The sequence below is a fragment of the Oryctolagus cuniculus genome, chromosome 16 (genome assembly GCF_964237555.1).
Source record: "Oryctolagus cuniculus chromosome 16, mOryCun1.1, whole genome shotgun sequence".
Lineage (NCBI taxonomy): Eukaryota > Metazoa > Chordata > Mammalia > Lagomorpha > Leporidae > Oryctolagus > Oryctolagus cuniculus.
The window spans coordinates 62,007,301-62,029,290 of NC_091447.1; the positions used below are offsets into that span (position 1 = coordinate 62,007,301).

Sequence of the window (21,990 nt, forward strand, 5' to 3'; positions counted from 1 at the left end):
CCACTTCCTGCGGCCCCCTTGCCCAGGTCACTGCCCTCTGTGTGCCCCAGGACGCCCGCAGGTCAGCTGTGCGCGGGGCTGAACGCACCTCAGCCAGGGCTCTGATGATTTTCCCAGGGTGAGAGGGAGAGCCGCACTGGGGGCTGTGCGGGGTGGGAGCTCTGCGTGTGAGCACCACGATGCGTGTGTCCTGCTTGGGAGGGCCTAGCCTCCCCACCACACCCCAGTGTCAATCATGCTGTCCCCTGAGCTGGGCCCTCCCCGCCCCCATCTCTTTGCCCTGGGGGTACTGATCTCTATCTCTCTCTCTCTCTCTCTCTCTCTCTCTCTCTCTGTGTGTGTGTGTGTGTGTGTGTGTGTGTGTGTGTGTGTTGGGTCCCCGTGCAGACATGCCCCACGGTGCAGCCAGACATGCTGAACGTTCACCTGCTGGCTCACACACATGATGACGTGGGCTGGGTGAAAACAATAGACCAGTACTATGATGGGGGTAAGTACTCGGTGGGCATGGCCCCAGACACCCATCATGGATCTCTAACCCCTTCTGATTCCTGGACAGCAGGGTGGGGGCAATGCCTGGCCGGGGCTCCTATGTGGAGGAGGGTCCCCCTGGCTCTCCTGCTCCCTGAGTTCCCAACCCCTGTGTCCACAGTTCAGAATGAGCTCCACCACGGCGCTGTGAAGAACATCCTGGACTCGGTCATTTCCGCCCTGCGGGCAGAGCCCAGCCGCAGGTTCGTCTACGTGGAGATGGCCTTCTTCTCCCGTTGGTGGCACCAGCAGACATTCACAACCCGGCAAGCGGTGTGGGAGCTGGTGCACCAGGGTGAGCCTGCCCCAAGGACGGGATATGGAAGCCCGGCTCAGCTTCCTCCTGTAACCCTGGCTTCTGAGATTTCTGTCCCTGTTGTGCAGGCTGTACGAGCACTTGGCTGTTCCTGTCTGCACTGTCCCAGTCTGAAGACCACCTGTGTGTCCTGCAAAGCCCCACTCCAGGGGCTCCTCTGGGAAGCTCTCACTCCCAGATCTGGATACAAGGGCCTGGGAGTGAACCCTTTTCTCCTTCCAGTCCTACGTAGACAAGGAGACGGCTCATCCCAGCACCACTCCCTCTGGCCTGGCTCCCTGCCCTTGACCCCGACCCTGCCCCTTCCCATGCAGGGCGCCTGGAGTTTGCCAACGGTGGCTGGGTGATGAACGACGAGGCGGCCACCCACTATGGCGCCATCGTGGACCAGATGACGCTGGGGCTGCGCTTCCTGCAGGACACGTTCGGCGACGACGGGCGCCCCCGTGTGGCCTGGCACATCGACCCCTTTGGGCACTCTCGGGAACAGGCTTCGCTCTTTGCGCAGGTGCTGTGTGGTCCTCTCTGGATGCACCCTTCACTGGTTCTGAATGCTTTCTGTTAGACCTTTTTCACTACCATCTCCCTTGGACCAGGCCTAGGCTCACGAATCCCTCCCCTTGGGCTAGCTGTGAACCCTGCCAGGTTCCAAGGCTATCTCTATTCACTGACCGCTCTCTCAGCGACCCACCCTTGTTGGTACACTAGCTCTGCCCTCACTTCTAGTATTCTGGCTCTTCTCCAAGCTGAGTGGCGGGTGGAATGCCATATTGCTTAACACAGCTCCAATCACCATGTTCTGGCCCAAGCTATACCCAGACTGCAGAAGTAGATGCCTTGCTTTTGGCTTTGACTTGCTGGGCAGGCAAAGATGGATCTTGTTGTGGTCCCGCCTTCATTCCAGGATCAAATGGTGCACTCTGAGCCTCCCTCCAGCTTGTAAATAACCTTGGTTAGAGACCCACTGTTGCCTGTGCTCTGCCTGCCTCTCTCGAGTCGAGGGGAACGTGGTAGCAGAAGGCTGGGCACTAATTCCCGGTGCCCCTCCTGCCCCACCCCTAGATGGGCTTTGATGGCTTCTTCTTGGGGTGCGTGGATTACCAGGACAAAGAGCTGCGGGAGAAGAAGCAGGAGATGGAGCTGGTGTGGCGGGGCAGCACCAGCCTGGAGCCCCCGACTGCTGACCTCTTCACTGGTGAGGCTGTGGGGTGACCTGAGCATCCCCCAGTGCCACAGGCTCACACGGGTCCCTGGACTTGATCGAGTGCTCTGTTCTCAAGTCTGAACATTTTTATCCCATTTGAACAAGGGCCCTGCGTTTTCCTGTTGCACTGGGCCCTGCGTATTCTGAAGCCCGCCTGGCTCTGTGTCCCTAGGGCAGGTCTGGGCTCTGGGTGTCACCCACAGGTGTCCTCCCCAGTGTGTATGACCCACCGAAGAATGTATGCTGGGACCTGCTTTGTGAAGTCAAGGTCCTGGAGGATCACCCTTACAGCCCTCAAAACAACACCAAGGCCCTGGTTGATTACTTCCTTGATGTGGCCACTGACCAGGTAACCCAGTATCCAGAACCTGTAGGACCGGTGTGTACAAGGCTCACAACCTTTCCCATAGCCCAGACATTGCCTGACACCTGCTCATAGACCTTAGGGCAGGGGGAGGTTCTGTTCCAGTCACAGTCACAGCGTTCCCAGCCAGATTTGCAGGTGTTCCTCACTGAAGCATGTGTGAGACAGCCCAGCACTGTGTGTCCATGTGCTCACCTGTGGAGCGTGTCCATGAGAACTGCTTACCAGCCAGTTTCCTGCTGTGGGCCACACCCACACCCTGTGCTTATACTGCCCCAGGGCCATCATCTGCTTCCTTAAGGGCTGCTGGAATCAGGAACCAGGATTGGAGCTGGGACTTGAACCCAGGCACTCCAACATGGGATGTGGGCATCCAACAATGCATCTTAAACACCTGCCCAGATGCTTGTACTGCACTGATGTTCTTGACCACTCACAAAGGGTCAGCAAAAATTCATAGAAATAAGGAACAGGACAAAAAATTATGCATGGCTTTCATATTGCATTGCACCAAATGAGCTCTTCTTTTAATTGTTGTTTATGAACTTTCTGGAGCATCCTTGTATAGATCAAGACACAGGGGTGGACAGAGACAGCGTGGCCTAAGAACTGCTTTTCCCTGCAGTTCTGGAAGTACCGCACCAACCACACTGTGATGACCATGGGTGGTGACTTCCATTATGAGAAAGCCGACATGTGGTTCACTAACCTTGACAAGCTCATCCGGCTGGTCAACGCAGAGGTCAGTGTCCCTGCCCTGTGGTGCTCCTGTCCCAGCGTGTACTTGGAGGCAGGCACCTGGGTCATGGGCACAGCTACAGGTGCCGTCCTAGTGTTCTCTTGCTTTTGTAACAAAAGACCACAAACTGAGCAGCTCGAAACAGCAGAGATCCATGATCCTCCAGTTTTGTAGGCCAGGAGTTGAGCACAGATTGCACTGGGCTGGCACGGAGGTGTGGGCAGGGCTGGGCGTCTTCCGGAGGCTTTGGGGGAGAACCTGTGTCTTTGCCTTTTCCAGCTTCTGGGTGCTGCCTGCATTCCTTGGCTAATGGCACCTTCCTCTGTCTTCAAACTCAGCCACGTAGTGTCCCTCTGTCACTTGATCTGTAATGCCTTCTCTTTTTCATTCTCTGCCTCCGTCTTCTAGTTTCAATTAAAATGTTTTATATTGACGAAGGAACATAGTATGTGTATATTGTGTGTACTGTCCAGTGTGTCTTCTGCATCACTGGAATCTACATCCGAGGAGTCAACCAATTGTGCATCAAAAGTATTGTTAAAGTATCGTGGGCCCAGCATTCTGGTTCAGCGGGCTAAGTGGCCACCTCCCATACTGGCTCGAATGTCAGAGTCCACATTTCAGTCCCGGTGCATCACTTCCCATCCAGCTCCCTGCTGATATGCCTGGGAAACAGTGAAAGATAGCCTAAGTACCTGGGCCTGCGTCATCCTTGTGGGAGATGCAGATGGGACTTCCTGATTTCTGGCTTTGGCCTGCCGCAGCACCAGTCACTGTGGCCATTTGGGGAGTGAACCTGCATGTGGAAGACCTATCTGTTTGTCTGTCTCTGCCTCTCAACTAGATACATAAATCTTTTAAACCCTGCACTGTGTGTGCACTGGACAAACACAGACTTTTTTCATTTTAACAACTTTATTATTTTTGGAAAAGTTATCTATTTGAAAGGCGGATAGAACACCTACTGCTTCATCCCCCAAATTCTTGCACCACTGGAACTGGGCAGGCTGGAGCTGGGAGCTGGAACTCAATGCAGGTCTCACACATGGGTGGCAGGGATCCAGCTATCTGGGTCAGCACGTGTTGCTCCCAAGGGGTTCATTAGCAGGGGCTGGAATCAGGAGTGAAGCCAGGATCTGAATCCAAGCACTCTCGTGTGGGATGTGGCTGTCCAAGGCATGCGGCATATTAACTCATACAGCAGATGTCCACCTCTAAATTCCCATTTATGCTATTCACATGAAACATAGACACTCAGAGAGATCTCTCATCTGCTGCTTCACTCCCCAAACATGTATGGTGGGCTGTCCTGAACCAGGGTGAACTCAGGAGCTGGGAACTCAACCCAGGTCCCCCAGGGACCCAGCCACTCAAGCCAACACAAGCTACCTCCCAGGGCCTGCGACAGCAGACAGCTGGAATTGGGAACAGATCTGGGGTCAGAACCCAGGATCTCTGATATGGGATGCTGACATCCCTAGCTGCTCATAACCGTTGCCTCAAATGGCTGCCTTAGACATTTCACTCGGAGTTCCCCCTAAACAGCAGTGTATAGCAACTGTTTCAAGTCCTTCCATTGGGTCAGGTGTTCTAAATCGTCTTGAGGGCATTCAAAGGGTGCAGTTGTGCACAGGTTCAGTGCAAATACTGTGCAATGGACAGCAGGGATTTGCCATCTCTGGAATTCCGTAGCTTCTTGGTGTCCTGGAAAAAGATGCCCCTGTGGATACTGAGGGCCGACTGTGTGTACACTATGTATGTGTGCGTGTAGACATCTGTGGGCACAAGGACTGACAGCCCTTCATGCATGCAAATGCCTGTTGAGGAGATACTGCACACACTGGACTCAGTGCAGCAGAACAAGGACCTCTGTCCTCCAGGGTTTCATCTTGTCTCACTTCCCTCAGCTGAAGGGGAACATCTATTCCCTATGAAAACTCTCTTTTGGCAACAATCCAACAGGGCTGAAAATGGTTATTCCTGTTAATGTCACACTTTGTTATCCCTAGAGGTTTTTCAGCCCAAAACTAGGATCATTGAGATGGTTTAGTAAAATTCCAGATGTATTCTTGCAGTGACCCTGCCACGGATGGTAATGTTTGACCACTGGTGTGCACTCAGAAAGGGTGCACGAGCCGACGGGATGCGCGCCTGTGGGCGCCGGGTGGGAGGCCAGATGTGTGCACCTGTGGGTCCCGGGGACACAGCGCTGTCCCCCAGGGTTCAGCCACTCGCCTCCCCCCATCAGCAGGCAAACGGGAGCCGCGTCCACGTGCTCTACTCCACCCCCGCCTGTTACCTCTGGGAGCTGAACAAGGCCAACCTCACCTGGTATTTGGGGGTTCCCGGGGGCCTGGGGGTTTAGTGTACCTGGCGCCTCCTGATCCTGCCCGCTCTGCACGTGCAGGTCGCTGAAGGAGGACGACTTCTTCCCGTACGCCGATGTCCCCCACCAGTTCTGGACCGGCTACTTCTCCAGCCGGCCGGCCCTCAAGCGCTATGAGCGTGTCAGCTACAACTTCCTGCAGGTGGGCAGCCCCGGCAAGGAGGGGGCAGCCAGGAGGCCCCTTAGACCAGGAGCCTGAACTTGTGCACTGCTCCCCAGGTGTGCAAGCAGCTGGAGGCGCTGGCGAGCCCGGCGGCCAACGTGGGCCCCTATGGGTCAGGAGACAGTGCTCCCCTAGGTAGGGGTCGGCCGGCGCGGGGGTGGGCACCAGAGTGGCTGAAGGTGGGAACCCAGCCCTGTGCTGCCCCAGGTCCCTTCTTAACGCATCTTAGATTTCTGCTTGCACGGGACTTTTCTTTCTTCTTGGGGTCGGGTCCTGAGTGCTATGGAGACCCTGCCCAGCCCCCTGTGTGCCTGCAGAGGAGGCCATGGCCTTGCTGCAGCACCACGACGCCATCACGGGCACCTCCCGCCAGCTCGTGGCGGAGGACTACGCGCGCCGGCTGGCTGCTGGCTGGGGGCGATGCGAGGTGCGCGGGGCAGGTGCATGGATGTGGGACAGGAAGGGGCGGACAGGAAGGGTCAGGGTCTCTGCCTAAGAGAAGGGATAGAGAAAGGCGGGGCCCTGGCTGTGGTGAAATGGCAGAATTAATGGGCGGGGCTAGAGTCTGCCAGAGGAGGGCGAGGAAGGGCTGAGGCCTGGTTGAAGACGGTGACGTCTACCCTAAAAGGGCCCTTGGGTAGAGAGCAGGGAATGGCGGGGCATAGTGTAGGGTACAGGTAGGTTCGGAGGCCTGGAAGAGACCCAGGTGGGCGTTTAGAGTGAAGCCGCCCTGTGGCGCTGCCCCCCAGGTTCTCCTGAGCAACGCCCTGGCGCGGCTCAGCGGCTCCCAGGAGGCTTTCTCCATCTGCCCGGAGCTCAACATCAGCGTCTGCCCGCTCAGCCAGACATCGGCGCGCCGTGAGCCGGGTGGGGGCGGGGCGGGAGGCAGGTGCCGGGGGCGGGGCCCAGGGGGAGGTGAGCCCACAGGTGGTGGGGCGCACAGAAGAAGAGACAGGGCTGCCGCTGATGGGGTGCACGGGGTGGTGGTAATTATTTGGGATGACCTTTGTGGAGCGAGATTTATGGGTCTCAGCCAAGCCAGGGCAGGACAGAGACCAGGACCGCCGCCCCAGTTCCACACGCCCTCCCTGTCCCCCTCTCCCAGTTCCAGGTCGCCATTTACAACCCCCTGGCCCGGAAGGTGGACCGCATGGTGCGGCTGCCAGTCAGTGCGGGCGCTTTCCTCGTGAAGGACCCCAGTGGCCACACGGTGCCCAGCGATGTGAGCCCCTTCAGGGACTGTCACCCGAGGACACCCATGGGCACGCCCCTCCCCCTCGTGGTCCCCTCCTGTCCCTGCAGATCTCTGCCCGCTCTGGCCCTTAGCATCAGCCCCCTCCGAGCATCTCTCCCACCCGAGTGGTCCCCTTTAATCCCCCAGGACATTTCCTCCCTGTTTCTGGAGAGCCCCTGCCTCCCAGACGGCCTCCCCCCTTGAGCCTCCTCCTCCCCTGCAGTCCTCCCTCCCTCCATTGCCTCCCCCATCTCTCCTCCCTCCCAGGACTCCCTCCCCTCCTTGAGTTTGCTGCCTGCTGTACTGAGTGTGATGATTTCTGTGCGCACCCACAGCCTCTTGGCTCAGCTCCCCCCTCCCTTCCCCAAGGTGCTGCTGCTTCCCCAACCAGAGGGACAGAAGCCCAGCCCAGAGCTGCTGTTCTCTGCCTCGGTGCCGGCCCTGGGCTTCAGCATCTACTCCGTATCCCGAGTGTCTCTCCAGAGATCCAATACCCACACCCCCCAGCCCATTCCCCAGAAGCCTGGGTCTGATGTGTTGGTCATCAAAAACGAGGTGAGACTTCTTTTAGACTGTGTTCCCTGCTGTGCTGTTAAAAAAGCATCATGGTGAGCAGTGTGGGCTTTGGGCTTGGAGGTCCTGGCTTTCTGGTCTGACCTTGAGTGAGTGACCTCCATCGGAATCTCAGTGTCCTTTCCTGGAGCTGTTGTGAGGACAAGGTGTGATCATGGCTGACACCTGCCAGCCACATCAGACCTCACACCAGCTGGAGCATGCAAGTTTCTGTGCGTCTTTCTGAATTATTCCTGAGAGAGAGAGAGAGAGAGAGAGAGAGAGAGAGAGAGAGAGACAGAGAGAGAGTCGCCACCTACTAGCTTCTTCCCCCAAACACTCACACTAGCCTGAGCCAGGCTGAGCTTGGGAGCTGGGAACTCAGTCTCATTCACCCATGTGGCTGGCAGGAACCCAACCATCGGAGCCCTCACTGCTTCCTCCCACCGAGTGCATTCTGGGGAAGCAGGAGCCGTGTGGAGCTGAGGCCCTCTGGTGTGGGCCACAGGGGTCTGAACTTCTCGGCAGATGTGCACTGCTGAGGTTGGCACCTGGAGCGGGAGGCGGTGTCAGGGAATACCTTCCCGGAAAGGTGGGAGTCAGAGGGAGAAGTGAGCGAGGGAGCCCTTTGGCTTTTAGACAAAAAGGAATCGGGCAGGCTGTGGATTCAAGGTACTGCAGAGATGTCATTGTGGCTGCAGCAGGGTGCCGAGATAACAGGCCAGGCGCTGAGAGCCTTGGCAACCAAGAGGAAGACTTTGGCTTTTACTGGGAGGGAGCCACAGGCAGACATGGCTGCATTAAGGCTGTCACAAGTCTTCAAAAAGACTGTCAACACCCTGTTCCCATTAAGAATTCTATTTTAACCCTGTTTTGGTATACACATGAATGCCATCCAAGAAAGCTTTATAAAATCATGTTTGTTAGTGTTACACACAGGTTCTCTTTTGGTTCTAAAACACATGGAAATATTTGTGTCCTGGGGGTATTGGCATCATGGTCCTCATGTTACTTCTTTTTTTTTTAAGATTTATTTATTTATTTGAAAGAGTTACAGAGAGAGAGAAGGAGAAGCAGAGAGTGGGAGAGGGAGAGGTCTTCCATTGGCTGGTTCACTCCCCAATTAGCCACAACAGCAGGAGCTGTGCCAATCCGAAGCCAGGAACCAGGAGCCTTGTCCAGGTCTCCCATGCAGGTGCAGGAGCCCAAGGGCTTGGGCCATCTTCTACTGCTTTCCCAGCCATAGCAGAGAGATGAGTTGGAAGTGGAGCACCCGGGACTCATAACAGCACCCATATAGGATGCCGGTACCGCAGGCAGCAGCTTTACCCACTATGCCACAGCATCGGCCCCTCCTTGTGTCACTCTCCCAAATGGAGATTGGTCTGAAGCATCCAAGAGATGCAATTGGAGTTGGGATATCCCAGGTGCCCTCAGTGTGGGACATGAACACAGAAGCAAGGGACCTGGAAGGCGTCACCTGCTCATGGCCTGGAGGGCCAGGCAGTGACGAGACGGCCCCGTCAGGCTCCTCCTGTGGGATCCAGTGGCAGGAGTGGGAGAGTGAGAGGAGGAGGCGGGGCTGCAGGGCACTGTGCTGAGCTCCAGGAAGCAGGGAGCTGCCATTGGCTGAGACCGAGCTCATTTACATGTGTCTTCCCATTTCTTTTTTTTTTTTAACTTTTATTTAATGAATATAAATTTCCAAAGTACGATTTATGGATTACAATGGCTTCCCCCCCATACCGTCCCTCCCAACCACAGCCCCCCCCTTTCCCACTCCCTCTCCCCTTCCATTCACATCAAGATTCATTTTCAATTATCTTAATATACAGAAGATCAGCTTAGTATATCTTAAGTAAGGATTTCAACCGTTTGCTCCCACACAGAAACATAAAGTGAGGAATAATAGATGATTTTTTTTAAATGATGATGAAATCAGATCAGACCTATTGTCATGTTTAATCCCAGTGAGAGTCAAGTTGGGAGTTGATAATTTTTTTTTTTACAGAGGATCAGTTTACTATGCATTAAGTAAAGATTTCAACAGTTTGCACCCCCATAGAAACACAAAGTGAAATATACTGTTTGAGTACTCGTTATAGCATTAAATCTCAATGCACAGCACATTAAGGACAGAGATCCTACATGAGGAGTAAGTGCACAGTGACTCCTGTTGTTGACTTTACCAATTGACACTCCTGTCTATGGCATCAGTAATCTCCCTATGCTCCAGTCATGAGTTCCCAAGGCTATGGAAGCCCTCTGAGTTCTCCGATTCTTATCTTGTTTAGACAAGGTCATAGTCAAAGTGGAGGTTCTCTCCTCCCTTCAGAGAAAGGTACCTCTTTCTTTGAAGACCTGTTCTTTCCACTGAGATCTCACTCACAGAGATCTTTTGCCAGAGTGTCTTGGCTTTCCATGCCTGAAATACTCTCATGGGCTTTTCAGCCAGATCCGAATGACTTTAGGGCTGATTCTGAGGCCAGAGTGCTATTTAGGACATCTGCCATTCTATGAGTCTGCTGAGTATCTCACTTCCCATGTTGGATCACTCTCCCCTTTATTTATTCTATCGGTTAGTGTTAGCAGGTACTAGACTTGTTTATGTGCTCCCTTTGACTCTTAGTCCTTTCATTATGATCAATTGTGAACTGAAATTGATCACTTGTACTAGTGAGATGGCATTGGTACATGCCACATTGATGGGATTAAATTGGAGTACCCTGGTATGTTTCTAACTCTACCATTTGGGGCAAGTCAGCTTGAGCATGTCCCGAATTATATATCTCTTCCCTCTCTTATTCCCACTCTTATGTTTAACAGGGATCACATTTCAGTTAAATTTCAACACTTAAGAATAACTGTGTATTAATTACAGAATTAAACCAGTCATATTAAGTAGAACAGACAAAAAAACTACTAAGAGGGATAATGTATTAAGTTGTTCATTAACAGTCAGGGCTATGCTGATCAAGTCACCGTTTCCCATAGTGTCCATTCCACTTCAACAGGTTTCCTTTTTGGTGTTCAGTCAGTTGTCACCGATCAGGGAGAACATATGGTGTTTGTCCCTTTGGGACTGGCTTATTTCACTCAGCATGATGTGTTCCAGATTCCTCCGTTTTGTTGCAAATGACTGGATTTCGTTGTTTCTTACTGCGGTATAGTATTCTAAAGAGTACATATCCCATAATTTCTTTATCCAGTCTACCATTGATGGGCATTTAGGTTGGTTCCAGGTCTTAGCTATTGTGAATTGAGCTGCAATAAACATTAGGGTGCAGACCGCTTTTTTCTTGGCCAATTTAAATTCCTTTGGGTAAATTCCAAGGAGTGGGATGGCTGGGTCGAATGGTAGGGTTATCTTCAGGTTTCTGAGGGATCTCCAGACTGACTTCCATAGTGGCTTGACCAGTTTGCATTCCCACCAACAGTGGGTTAGTTTCCCTTTTTCCCCACATCCTCGCCAGCATCTGTTGTTGGTAGATTTCTGCATGTGAGCCATTCTAACCGGGGTGAGGTGAAACCTCATTGTGGTTTTGATTTGCATTTCCCTGATTGCTAATGGCCTTGAACATTTTTTCATGTGCCTGTTGGCCATTTGGATTTCCTCTTTTGAAAAATGTCTATTGAGGTCCTTGGCCCATCTCTTGAGTGGGTTGTTGGTTTTGTTTTTGTGGAGTTTCTTGATCTCTTTGTAGATTCTGGTTATTAACCCTTTATCTGTTGCATAGTTTGCAAATATTTTTTCCCATTCTGTCGGTTGTCTCTTCACTCTCCTGACTGTTTCTTTTGCAGTACAGAAACTTCTCAATGTGATGCAATCCCAATAGTTGATTTTGGCTTTGACTGCCTGTGCCTCCCGGGTCTTTTCCAGAAACTCTTTGCCTGTGCCAATATCTTGAAGGGTTTCTCCAACGTTCTCTAGTAACTTGATGGTGTCAGGACGTAGATTTAGGTCTTTAATCCATGTTGAGTGGATTTTTGTGTAAGGTGTAAGGTAGGGGTCTTGCTTCATGCTTCTGCATGTGGAAATCCAATTTTCCCAGCACCATTTATTGAATAGACTGTCCTTGCTCCAGGAATTAGTTTTAGATCCTTGATCAAATATAAGTTGGCTGTAGATGTTTGGGTTGATTTCTGGTGTTTCAATTCTGTTCCATTGGTCTATCCATCTGTTTCTCTACCAGTACCATGCTGTTTTGATTACAACTGCCCTGTAGTATGTCCTGAAATCTGGTATTGTGATGCCTCTGGCTTTGTTTTTGTTGTACAAAATTGCTTTAGCTATTCGAGGTCTCTTGTGCCTCCATATAAATTTCAGCACCAATTTTTCCAGATCTGAGAAGAAGGTCTTCGGTATCTTGATTGGTATTGCATTGAATTTATAAATTGCTTTTGGGAGAATGGACATTTTGATGATATTGATTCTTCCAATCCATGAGCATGGAAGATTTTTCCATTTCTTGGTATCCTCTTCTATTTCTTTCTTTAAGGTTTTGTAATTTTCATCGTAGAGATCTTTAACGTCCTTGGTTAAGTTTATTCCAAGGTATTTGATTGTTTTTGTAGCTATTGTGAATGGGATTGATCTTAGAAGTTCTTCCTCAGCCATGGCATTGTCTGTGTATACAAAGGCTGTTGATTTTTGTGCATTGATTTTATACCCTGCTACTTTGCCAAACTCTTCTATGAGTTCCAATAGTCTCTTAGTAGAGTTCTTTGGGTCCCCTAAATAAAGAATCATGTCATCTGCAAAGAGGGATAGTTTGAGTTCTTCCTTCCCAATTTGTATCCCTTTAATTTCTTTTTCTTGCCTAATAGCTCTGGCTAGAACCTCCAGAACTATATTGAATAGCAGTGGTGAGAGTGGACATCCCTGTCTGGTACCAGATCTCAGTGGAAATGCTTCCAACTTTTCCCCATTCAATAGGATGTTGGCTGTGGGTTTTTCATAGATTGCTTTGATTGTATTGAGGAATGTTCCTTCCAAACCCAGTTTGCTTAGAGTTTTCATCATGAACGGGTGTTGTATTTTATCAAATGCTTTCTCGGCATCTATTGAGATAATCATATGGTTTTTCTTCTGCAGTCTGTTAATGTGGTGTATCACATTGATTGTTTTGCGCACGTTAAACCATCCCTGCATACCAGGGATAAATCCCACTTGGTCTGGGTGGATGATCTTTCTGATGTGTTGTTGCATTCTATTGGCGAGAATTTTATTGAGGATTTTTGCATCTATGTTCATCAGGGATATTGGTCTGTAATTCTCTTTCAGTGCTGCATCTCTTTCCGGCTTAGGAATTAAGGTGATGCTGGCTTCATAGAAAGAATTTGGGAGGATTCCCTCTTCTTCGATTGTTCTGAATAGTTTGAGAAGAATTGGAGTTAGTTCTTCTTTAAATGTCTGGTAGAATTCAGCAGTGAATCCATCTGGTCCTGGGCTTTTCTTTGTTGGGAGGGCCTTTATTACTGTTTCAATTTCTGTCTCAGTTATGGGTCTATTTAGATTTTCTATGTCTTCCTGGTTCAATTTAGGTAGGTTACATGTGTCCAGGAATGTATCCATTTCTGATAGGTTTCCCTGTTTGCTGACATGCAAGTCCTTGTAGTAATTTCTGATGATTCTTTTTATTTCTGTGGTGTCTGTTGTTACGTTTCCTTTTTCATCTCTGATTTTATTGATTTGGGTCTTTTCTTTTTTTAGTTAGTTGGGCCAATGGGGTGTCAATTTTGTTTATTTTTTCAAAAAACCATCTCCTCGTTTGGCTGATTTTTTGTAATGTTTTTCTTGATTCAATCCTGTTGATTTCTTCTCTGATTTTAATTATTTCTCTTCTCCTACTAGATTTGGGTCTGGTTTGCTGTAGGTTTTCTAGATCCTTGAGGTGATTTGAAAGCTCATCTATTTGGTGCCTTTCCAATTTCTTGATGTAGGCACCTATTGATATAAACTTCCCTCTTAACACTGCTTTTGCTGCATCCCATAAGTTTTGGTATGTTGTGCTGTTATCCTCATTTACTTCCAGAAAGTTTTTGATTTCTCTTTTGATTTCTTCTATGACCCATTGTTCATTCAGGAGCATGTTGTTCAATCTCCATGTATTTGCATATGCTCTAGGGATTCCTGAGTTGCTAATTTCCAATTTCACTCCTTTATGGTCTGAGAAGCTGCATGGTAGGATTCTAATTCTTTTGAATTTGCTGAGACTTGCTTTATGGCATAGTATGTGGTCAATCCTAGAGAAGGTTCCATGTACTGCTGAGAAGAATGTAAAATCTTTAGCTGTAGGATTGAAAGTTCTGTATATATCTGTTAGATCCATTTGGCAATAGTGTCATTTAAATCTACTGTATCCTTGTTGATCTTCTGTCCTGTTGATCTGTCTATTTCTGAGAGTGGAGTATTGAAGTCCCCCAGTACTATTGTATTGGGGTCTAAGTCTCCCTTTAAGTCTGTTAACAAATCTTTTAGATAAACCGGTGCCCTGTAGTTAGGTGCATATACATTGATAATTGTTATATCTTCTTGTTGTATTGATCCCTTAATCATTATGTAGTGTCCCTCTTTGTCTCTCTTAACGGTTTTTGTGGTAAAGTTTATGTTGTCTGATATTAAGATGGCTACGCCCGCTCTTTTTTCATTTCTGTTGGCATGGTATATCTTTTTCCAGCCTTTCACTTTCAGTCTGTATGGATCTTTGTTGGAAAGATGTGTTTCTTGTAAGCAGCAAATAGATGGGTTTTGTTCCTTAACCCAATCAGCCAATCGGTGTCTTTTAACTGGACAGTTCAGGCCATTCACGTTCAATGTGACTAATGATAAGTGGTAACTTTGCCCTGCCATTTGCCAAAGATAAGTTCTAATATATGCTTTGAATTCCCTGTGATCTTTTGCTGTGAGCTTTCCTTCCTTGGTTTCCTTCCTTTACCTTCTTTCATATTGATGACCGTGTTTCTTTGTTTCTGTGTGTAACACATCTTTAAGCATCTTTTGCAGGGCTGGACGAGTGGCAACAAATTCTTTCAATTTCTGTTTGCTATGAAAAGTCTTTATTTCACCTTCATTCACAAATGATAGCTTTGCAGGATATAATATTCTGGGCTGGCAGTTTTTCTCTCTTAGTACCTGGGCTATATCTCACCATTCCCTCCTAGCTTGTAGAGTTTCTGATGAGAAGTCAGCTGTGAGTCTGATTGGAGATCCTCTGAGAGTAATCTGACGTTTCTCTCTTGCACATTTTAGGATCTTTTCTTTATATTTCACTGTGGAGAGTTTAATTACAACGTGTCGTGGTGAGGATCTCTTTTGGTCATGTTTATTAGGGGTTCTGTGAGCTTCCTGTACTAGGATTTCTCTGTCCTTCTCCAAAGCTGGGAAATTTTCTGCTAATATCTCACTAAAAAGGCCTTCTAATCCTTTCTCCCTCTCCATGCCTTCAGGAACTCCTAGAACCCGAATGTTGGGTTTTTTAATAGTATCCTGAAGATTCCCGACAATATGTTTTAGATTTCTAATTTCCTCGTCTTTTCTTTGGTCTGACTGTATCCTTTCCTGTTCTCTGTCTTCTACGTCCGATATTCTCTCTTCTGCTTCTCCCATTCTGTTTGTAAGGCTCTCTATTGTGTTTTTCATTTGATCTATTGAATTCTTCACTTCAGTCACTATCCCAGTTTCCTGTTGTACTAGTTGTTTCATTTCATTTTGATTCCTCCTTAATATTTCATTTTCACGAGAGAGATTTTCTATCTTGTCCATTAAGGATTTCTGTAGTTCAAGAATTTGTTTTGGAGAACTTCTTAATGTTCTTATCAATTTTTTGAGATCTGCTTCTTGCATTTCTTCTATGTCATCATCCTCATAATCTTGAATTGGGGTGTCTTTTTCATTTGAGGGCTTCATGGTGACTTCCTTGTTTTTATTACCTTGGTTTTTGCGTTTGTTATTTGGCATATTGGAGATATTTGGTTTCTTCACTGTGGTGCTTTTTCTTGTTATACTATGACTCTAGATTAAGTGGACTGTTTGTTTTTGATGGAGCCTTAGGGCTTGAGATGGGTGTGGCCTGAGAGCTCTGTTTGGTGTGCCAAAGGTGACACTCCCAGGTTAGGCATGGTAAACCTCTCTCTCTCTCTCTCTCTCTCTCTCTCTCTCTTTTTGATTCAAAAGGGAAGTTATTCTGCACAGCTGAACGAAGTTGGAGGTAGTTAGCAGGCAAATGATATACCCGCAGGAGCCAGAGATCGGAAGCTCTTTCCCAAGGACCACACAGGGAATCTGTTCTGCCCTCAGAGTGGGCTCAAATTCTCCTTCAGTCTCCCACTGGGTTGCCAAAGTTACGGAATTGTAGCGTCTCTGGAGAGTGCTCACGTGAATTCCGTGAGTTCTCTCCCCCACCGTCTCATTTTTCACAGTCTCAGTTCAGTAGCACCACAAATTTACTAGGTCCTAATCTCCTGTTAATTCGCCCCGCCCAGAGTCAGGTTTTTCTGCTAGGCTCAGGGCCGGTGCAGACCTGAGGTCGCTCTGCTTATGACGTATGTCCAAGATGGCGCCTGCTCTTTGTCTTGCTCGCCCTTGAGAGGTGAGCAGAGAGAGAGAAACCCGTGTCCGTTCCAGTCACCTTGTTTTTTTTTCCTCTCTCTCTCTTCTAGTTAGCTTGGTGAAGTCCCCCCCCCCCGGGGGTCATTCGCTCTAGTCTCCTCTCTCCGCTTGCCTGCCGGTGTCTCGGGTTATTGAGGTTCGGCTCACCTCGCGTTCCAGCGCTGGTGTGTTGAGTCTGCCGCTGGTGTCCCGAACTGTGGGCTCCCACGCTCTCCACGCAGGTCCGCTCCCCTTCCAGCGCCGATGTGTGGACTCGGAGCCCTGGACGTCCCAAGTGTCCCCGCTGTTGTCTGTGTGGCACGCACTTCCCTTCGAGCACTTGCGCGCAGACCCTGCAGCTTGTGCAGCTCGGTCCCACGGCTCGGCTTTCGCGCGGTGGGTGACCTTGTTCTCCCAGTAGGTCCTCCGATTCACGACCACTGGATCCAGAAGAGTTTCCTCTGCAATATTTTCCTGGTTCTTTTTTCTGAGGCTACAGTAACTCCCCTTTTATTAAACTAAATTTTCCCGGACTATCGGTGTGCGCCTTCACTATTCTGCCATCTTGGCTCCGCCCCCTGTGTCTTCCCATTTCTGCACAGTTCATCCGGGCTACATTCGACCCGGAGACAGGCCTCTTGATACGGATTCACGATGTGGAGCAGAAACTCGTGCTGCCTGTGAGCCAGTCTTTTTTCTGGTGAGAGGGATCATCAGGCCAGGGGGGTGGGGGTTACGTGGAGCCCCAGCCGCTTACGTGACTCTCACTTCTCTGACGACAGGTACACTGCCGGTACAGAAAGCATAATGGACAGTCAGGTCTCTGGGGCCTACATCTTCAATCCCAGACAAGTGAAACCATTCCCCATGAGCCGCAGTGCTCAGATCCGACTTGTGAAGGTCCGGGACCAGGAAGGTTGAGTGGGTTGGGGAGATGGGGCTGGGGATGGATCTGGGAGGATGATGTGCCAGGTGCAAGGTGGAGAGAGGGAAGGATTCTCACCCCCCTGAGGTAAGAGGGGTAAGATGTACGGGAGACTTTGAGGGAGAGTCCCACCAAAGGAAGCCTTCCAAAGTCAATGACACCTGCTGTGTCAGTCACGATTTCTCTCAGCACTGGAAGTCAGGGCTGGGGTGATCCCACATGGCCCATGATTTGGGAGAGCCCTCAGTGGTTGCCAAGCTCTGTGGAAAGAGTTGATATTGGGGGTGGAAATTAGAGAGGTGACCCTTGGGGAGATGCCTGGGTGAGTCTCACGTAGGGTAGGTACCTGCTGGGAACAACATTTTCTTGGGCCTGTCCTTCATGTGTACTCTTCCCTTGGGGGAAGGGCAGACAATGGCAAGACCCACATTTGTGCAGGCTCAGGGGCCTGATATTTGACACAGTTCCTCTCCGGGTGATGTTTTCATGCCGAAGTCATTGTGGTGGGATACAGTTTTGCCCATAGGGTTTAGTGACACAAAGCCACTGTGCCTGAAACATAATGGAATGGTCTTTCTTTGGAAGAGAAGGTCAGGCTTGGTCCATCGGGGAAAGGCATGGTGGAGCCATCACCATCCATGCCCCTTCTCCCTCATGGCCCTGGATTCCTCCACAATCAACAGACTCATGATCCAAAATGACTGCTCAAGCTCCAGCCATTCCATCTGTATTTGAGGCAGTATGAGAGGAAAAGGGACGGGGAAGATGTTCCCACTGCTTTGGTGGCTTTATGAGACAACCTGTGGTTACATGTCTACCGAGAGCCTCAGGGAAGACAGGAAAACTTCATCTTTTCTGGGCAGCCACACGCCAAGAGAGAAGTCTGCTCTCAGGGGTAATGCTGGGAGTGAGCACAGATGCCCTACTTCAGAATTAGGTGGCCATGACTGAGCACAAAATGTGGACACCACATCTAAGCAGGAGGCAGTGATGGGTTGGATTCCAATACTCTTAGAGGGGTGGACGCTGATAGAGGCTTCTGGAAGGTTCACAGCAGGGGGCTTTGCACACCTCCCCTCTGCCCAAGGCTGGGCTGAGTCCCGCCCTCTGCCCTGTGTGTCCTCAGACGCCCTTGGTGCAGGAGGTGCACCAGAACTTCTCAGCCTGGTGCTCCCAGGTGGTTTGCCTGTACCGCGGACAGCGCCACCTGGAGCTGGAGTGGACGGTGGGGCCCATCCCTGTGGGGTGAGTGCCTGGGCTGGGGCTGGGGTCAGGGCTGAGGGCAAAGTGGATGATGTGTTTTTGAAAGTATTAAAAGGACAAAAAGAAGGTCCCAGCACTGTGGCCCAGCGGGCTTAGCTGCTGCTTGTGATGCCTTCATCCAATACTCGGGGCTGGTTCAAGTCCAAGCTGTTCTGCTTCTGAACCAGCTCCTTCTAATGTGCCTGGGGAAGCAGCAGAAAATGGCCCAAGTGCTTGAGCCCCTGCCACTCAGTAGGTAAAGAGACCTAGGTGGAGTTCCTAGCTCCTGTCTTCAACCTGGCTTAGCCCTTCAACCTGGCCTTTATGTCCATTTGGAGAGGGAGCCAGCAGATGAAAGATGGATTTCTGTCTGTCTCTTTCTGCTTCTATAACTCTGCCTTTAGACACAAATGAAATGAATCGTTAAAACTTTTATTTGCAAGGAAATGAGATAGAGAGAAAGATTGAGTTTTTGTTTCCACAGGTTCCCTGAGACAGAAACACATAGGCAGATTGCCTCCATCTGCTGGTTCTCTCCCCATAAAACCAGAAAGACCTGGAGCTCAGCTGGGTGGGAGCTAGGGCCCAGAATTCCATCTAGGTCCCCCATGTGGGTGGCAAGGCCACCACTGCCACCTGTCAGGGTCTGGTTAGCAGGAAGCAGAGGCACAACTGGGCTCCATCCCAGGCTCTCTGATAGGGGAGCTGGCATCTCAACCAGCATCCCAGCTGCCACTCCAAACACCACCCCCAGAGTGAGTTTAGATGAGGCTCACGAGCTTGCTGTCCCATTGGGTACAGTGACAAGTGGGGGAAGGAAGTGATCAGTCGCTTCGACACACCGCTGGACACCAAGGGCTACTTCTACACGGACAGCAATGGCCGGGAGATCCTGAAGAGGAGGTGACGGGGACGCAGGGCACCCGTGGGGCAGTGGTGATGGGTGGGGCCCAGGGGTGGGGGCGCTGGCTGATGGTGTGAATGTGGGAGGGACAGGAAGAAGGGAGAGAGCAGACTGGGGAAGCCGGTCCCCCAGCCTGACCAGATGACCTTCTGTCCCCCAGGAGGAATTATCGGCCCACCTGGAACTTGAACCAGACAGAGCCAGTGGCAGGGAACTATTATCCAGTCAACACTCGAATTTACATCACGGTACCCTCCCCCACCCTGCGCCTCCCCGGGTACAGAATGGGGAGCGCCCCTCACTGGTGGCATCTCCCAGGTGCCTGGGGATGGAGCTGGCTCTCCACCCCACCCTCACACTCACCGTGCCCCCCAGGACGGGAAGAAGCAGCTGACGGTGCTGACGGATCGCTCACAGGGAGGCAGCAGCCTGCAGGATGGCTCCCTGGAGCTCATGGTGAGAGGGCGTGGGGGGAGCCGCAGCCAAGCTGGGGTCCTCGCACCGGGTCCCACTCCGGCCCCCTGCGGGACTTCGGACAAGGACACCTGCTACACTCTCACCCTCTCCTGGCCACACTCCCCCCAGGTGCACCGAAGGCTGCTGGGGGATGATAACCGTGGGCTTATGGAGGCGCTGGTCCAGGAGGGCCCCGGGTTGCGTGTACGAGGGCGCCACCTAGTGCTACTGGACGTGATCTCCAAGGCGTCCGCGGGGCACCGGCTGCTGGCAGAGGAGGTCCTGGCCCCGCAGGTGGTGCTGGCCCCTGGTGGGGGCGCCCCCTACCACTCCGGAGCCTTCTGGGGCACACAGGTGGGGGCCGTCGCGGCGGGCAGGGAGCCAGGTTCCCAATGGAGCTTGCGGCAGAAGGTGGCTTGGGTGTCAGCTGTGCTTGGCTCTGTCCAATGGGAGCCACCTTGCTCAAAGTTAATTTGCCCTGGGGAGGTCAAAAGCTTGGTCAGTCCCCATGGTAGTACCATCTAGGACTCGCTCAGTGCCCACCCACCTCTCCTGGGTGGAACTCAGTCCTGTCTCTCGCCCCTTCTCCACCTCATGGCTTGGACTAGCCAGGTCTCCGTTTAACCCGGCTGTTTCCTGCTCAGCTTCCCCAGATTCTGTCCCTCTTGCCCCACCCCTTTAAGCCCCACCCCTCCCAATCTTCGTTCCCGCCCTCACACCATCAATAGCCCCCTTTCCACCTCAAACACGAGCAGTTGGGATCCTCCTCCACCTTGGGACTGCCCCTTCCTTCCATTGGCTCCATCCTACAGGATCCTGTCCACTCCTCTCCACTGAGCCCCGCCCCTCCTCCCCCAAGCCCCTCCTCTCTCCGAGTTAGTCCCGCCTCTATTCCCCTGCAGTTCTCCGGGCTGCGCCGGGAGCTCCCGCCCTCCGTGCACCTGCTCACCCTGGCCCGCTGGGGCCCAGACAAATTGCTGCTGCGCTTGGAGCACCAGTTCGCCAGTGGGGAGGACTCGGGCCGCAACTTGAGCTCCCCTGTGACCTTGAATTTACAGGTTAGGAGAGCAGAGCTGGCAAAGAGGACAGATGGGGAGAGAGAGGGAGAGAGAGAAGGAAAACCATTTGCTACCCTTGACCGGGCCCCATCCTCAATTCCCACAGAGGCTGTTTTCCACCTTCACCATCACCCGCCTGCAGGAGACCACGCTGGCAGCCAACCAGCCCCGGGCCAACGCTTCCAGGCTCCAGTGGACCCCAGACACTGGTGGGCACCTAGCCTGGGAGGGCTGGGCTCCTGCCTGGGGCTGGCAGCTGGGGGTGGTGTATGAGGCATGGGAATGTGGGCCAGGATCCAGTATAGAACTTGAAGACCCTGGACAGATCCAGGCTTGGGGCTTCAGAGTCCAAAGTGGGTTCAGCAAGCGAGCAATAGGTCTCGAGGTTTAAGCATTAGGTCCCAGGAGTGAGGTTCGTGGATCTCCTTGGGTCTCTAGATCCGGGAGGATGTCCGTTCCCCTGGGGTTACTCTGAGAGTGTGAGGGCAAGGGCCAGGTATCAGAGAGGATTTGGGGGTGCACGAGTGTGTTCAGGGCAGGGAGTGAAGGAGGATGAAGAATTCTGCACCCCCTCACTCTGTGCCTTCCCCACCCCTCCCCAGGCCTTGTGCGTAACCTCACTGTGCCCCCTGTGGACCTGGCCGCCATCACTTTGCAGCCCATGGAGATCCGCACATTTGTGGCCTCGATCCTGTGGAGACAGAACCCCCGGGGCCACAGGGAAGCCCCCTCCCAAGACTGAGCCCTTGGATTGCTGCTTTTGCCACCCATGAATGCCATTAAAATGGCACTGCTAGGACAGCTCTGCGTGGGACTAGTTTTGTTGTCTTTTGGAGGGAGGTAGCATGTAGATCTCAAAAGGCCACCGAACTGAGCTCTTTTTATTTGAAGATGTATTTATTTGAAAGGCATAGTGACACAGACATGTAGCGGAGAGAGAGACAGTAAGAGAGAGATAGGGGAGAGGGGGTCTTTTCCATCCTCTGGTTCACTCACCAAACGGAGTCAACAGCCAGGCTGGTCTTGGCCTATCCAGGTTCTCCAGCCACATCTCCCACCTGGATTCCAGGAAACAGAGCATCACCCATATCTGTTGCCTTCCCAGTTGGGCGAGCAGGGAGTGGGATTGGAAGCAGCTCAGCGGGGCCTTTAAGCGTTACTCTGAATGAGACGATGGCCTGCACACAGCAGCTTAACCTGGTGATGGCACTACCCCCAACCCCAGCTCAGCCTTCTGCAGGGAGGGCCCTTGTTGGCTGAGTCTCACCCCTCTCTGTTCCCCACCTCCTCCTGTGCTTCTCCCTGCACGCAGGCCCTGGCACAGCT

General features: G+C 51.5%; 1 protein-coding gene across 1 annotated transcript; it reads left to right on the forward strand.

Annotated features, from left to right (window-relative positions):
- The first annotated feature begins 363 nt into the window (after window positions 1–363).
- On the forward strand, window positions 364–21,595 carry LOC100346512 (lysosomal alpha-mannosidase). The gene is made up of 23 exons (XM_070058813.1): window positions 364–490; window positions 653–826; window positions 1,162–1,355; window positions 1,910–2,042; window positions 2,255–2,400; window positions 3,041–3,157; window positions 5,403–5,485; window positions 5,562–5,682; window positions 5,760–5,838; window positions 6,021–6,130; window positions 6,453–6,559; window positions 6,808–6,925; window positions 7,307–7,492; window positions 16,682–16,779; window positions 16,862–16,979; window positions 18,131–18,249; window positions 19,048–19,149; window positions 19,311–19,398; window positions 19,526–19,606; window positions 19,736–19,960; window positions 20,509–20,664; window positions 20,771–20,873; window positions 21,267–21,595. The coding sequence occupies exons 1-23, from the start codon at window positions 412–414 to the stop codon at window positions 21,404–21,406; spliced, it is 2,877 nt and encodes a 958-aa protein (XP_069914914.1). The 5' UTR covers window positions 364–411; the 3' UTR covers window positions 21,407–21,595.
- The last annotated feature ends 395 nt before the right edge of the window (window positions 21,596–21,990 follow it).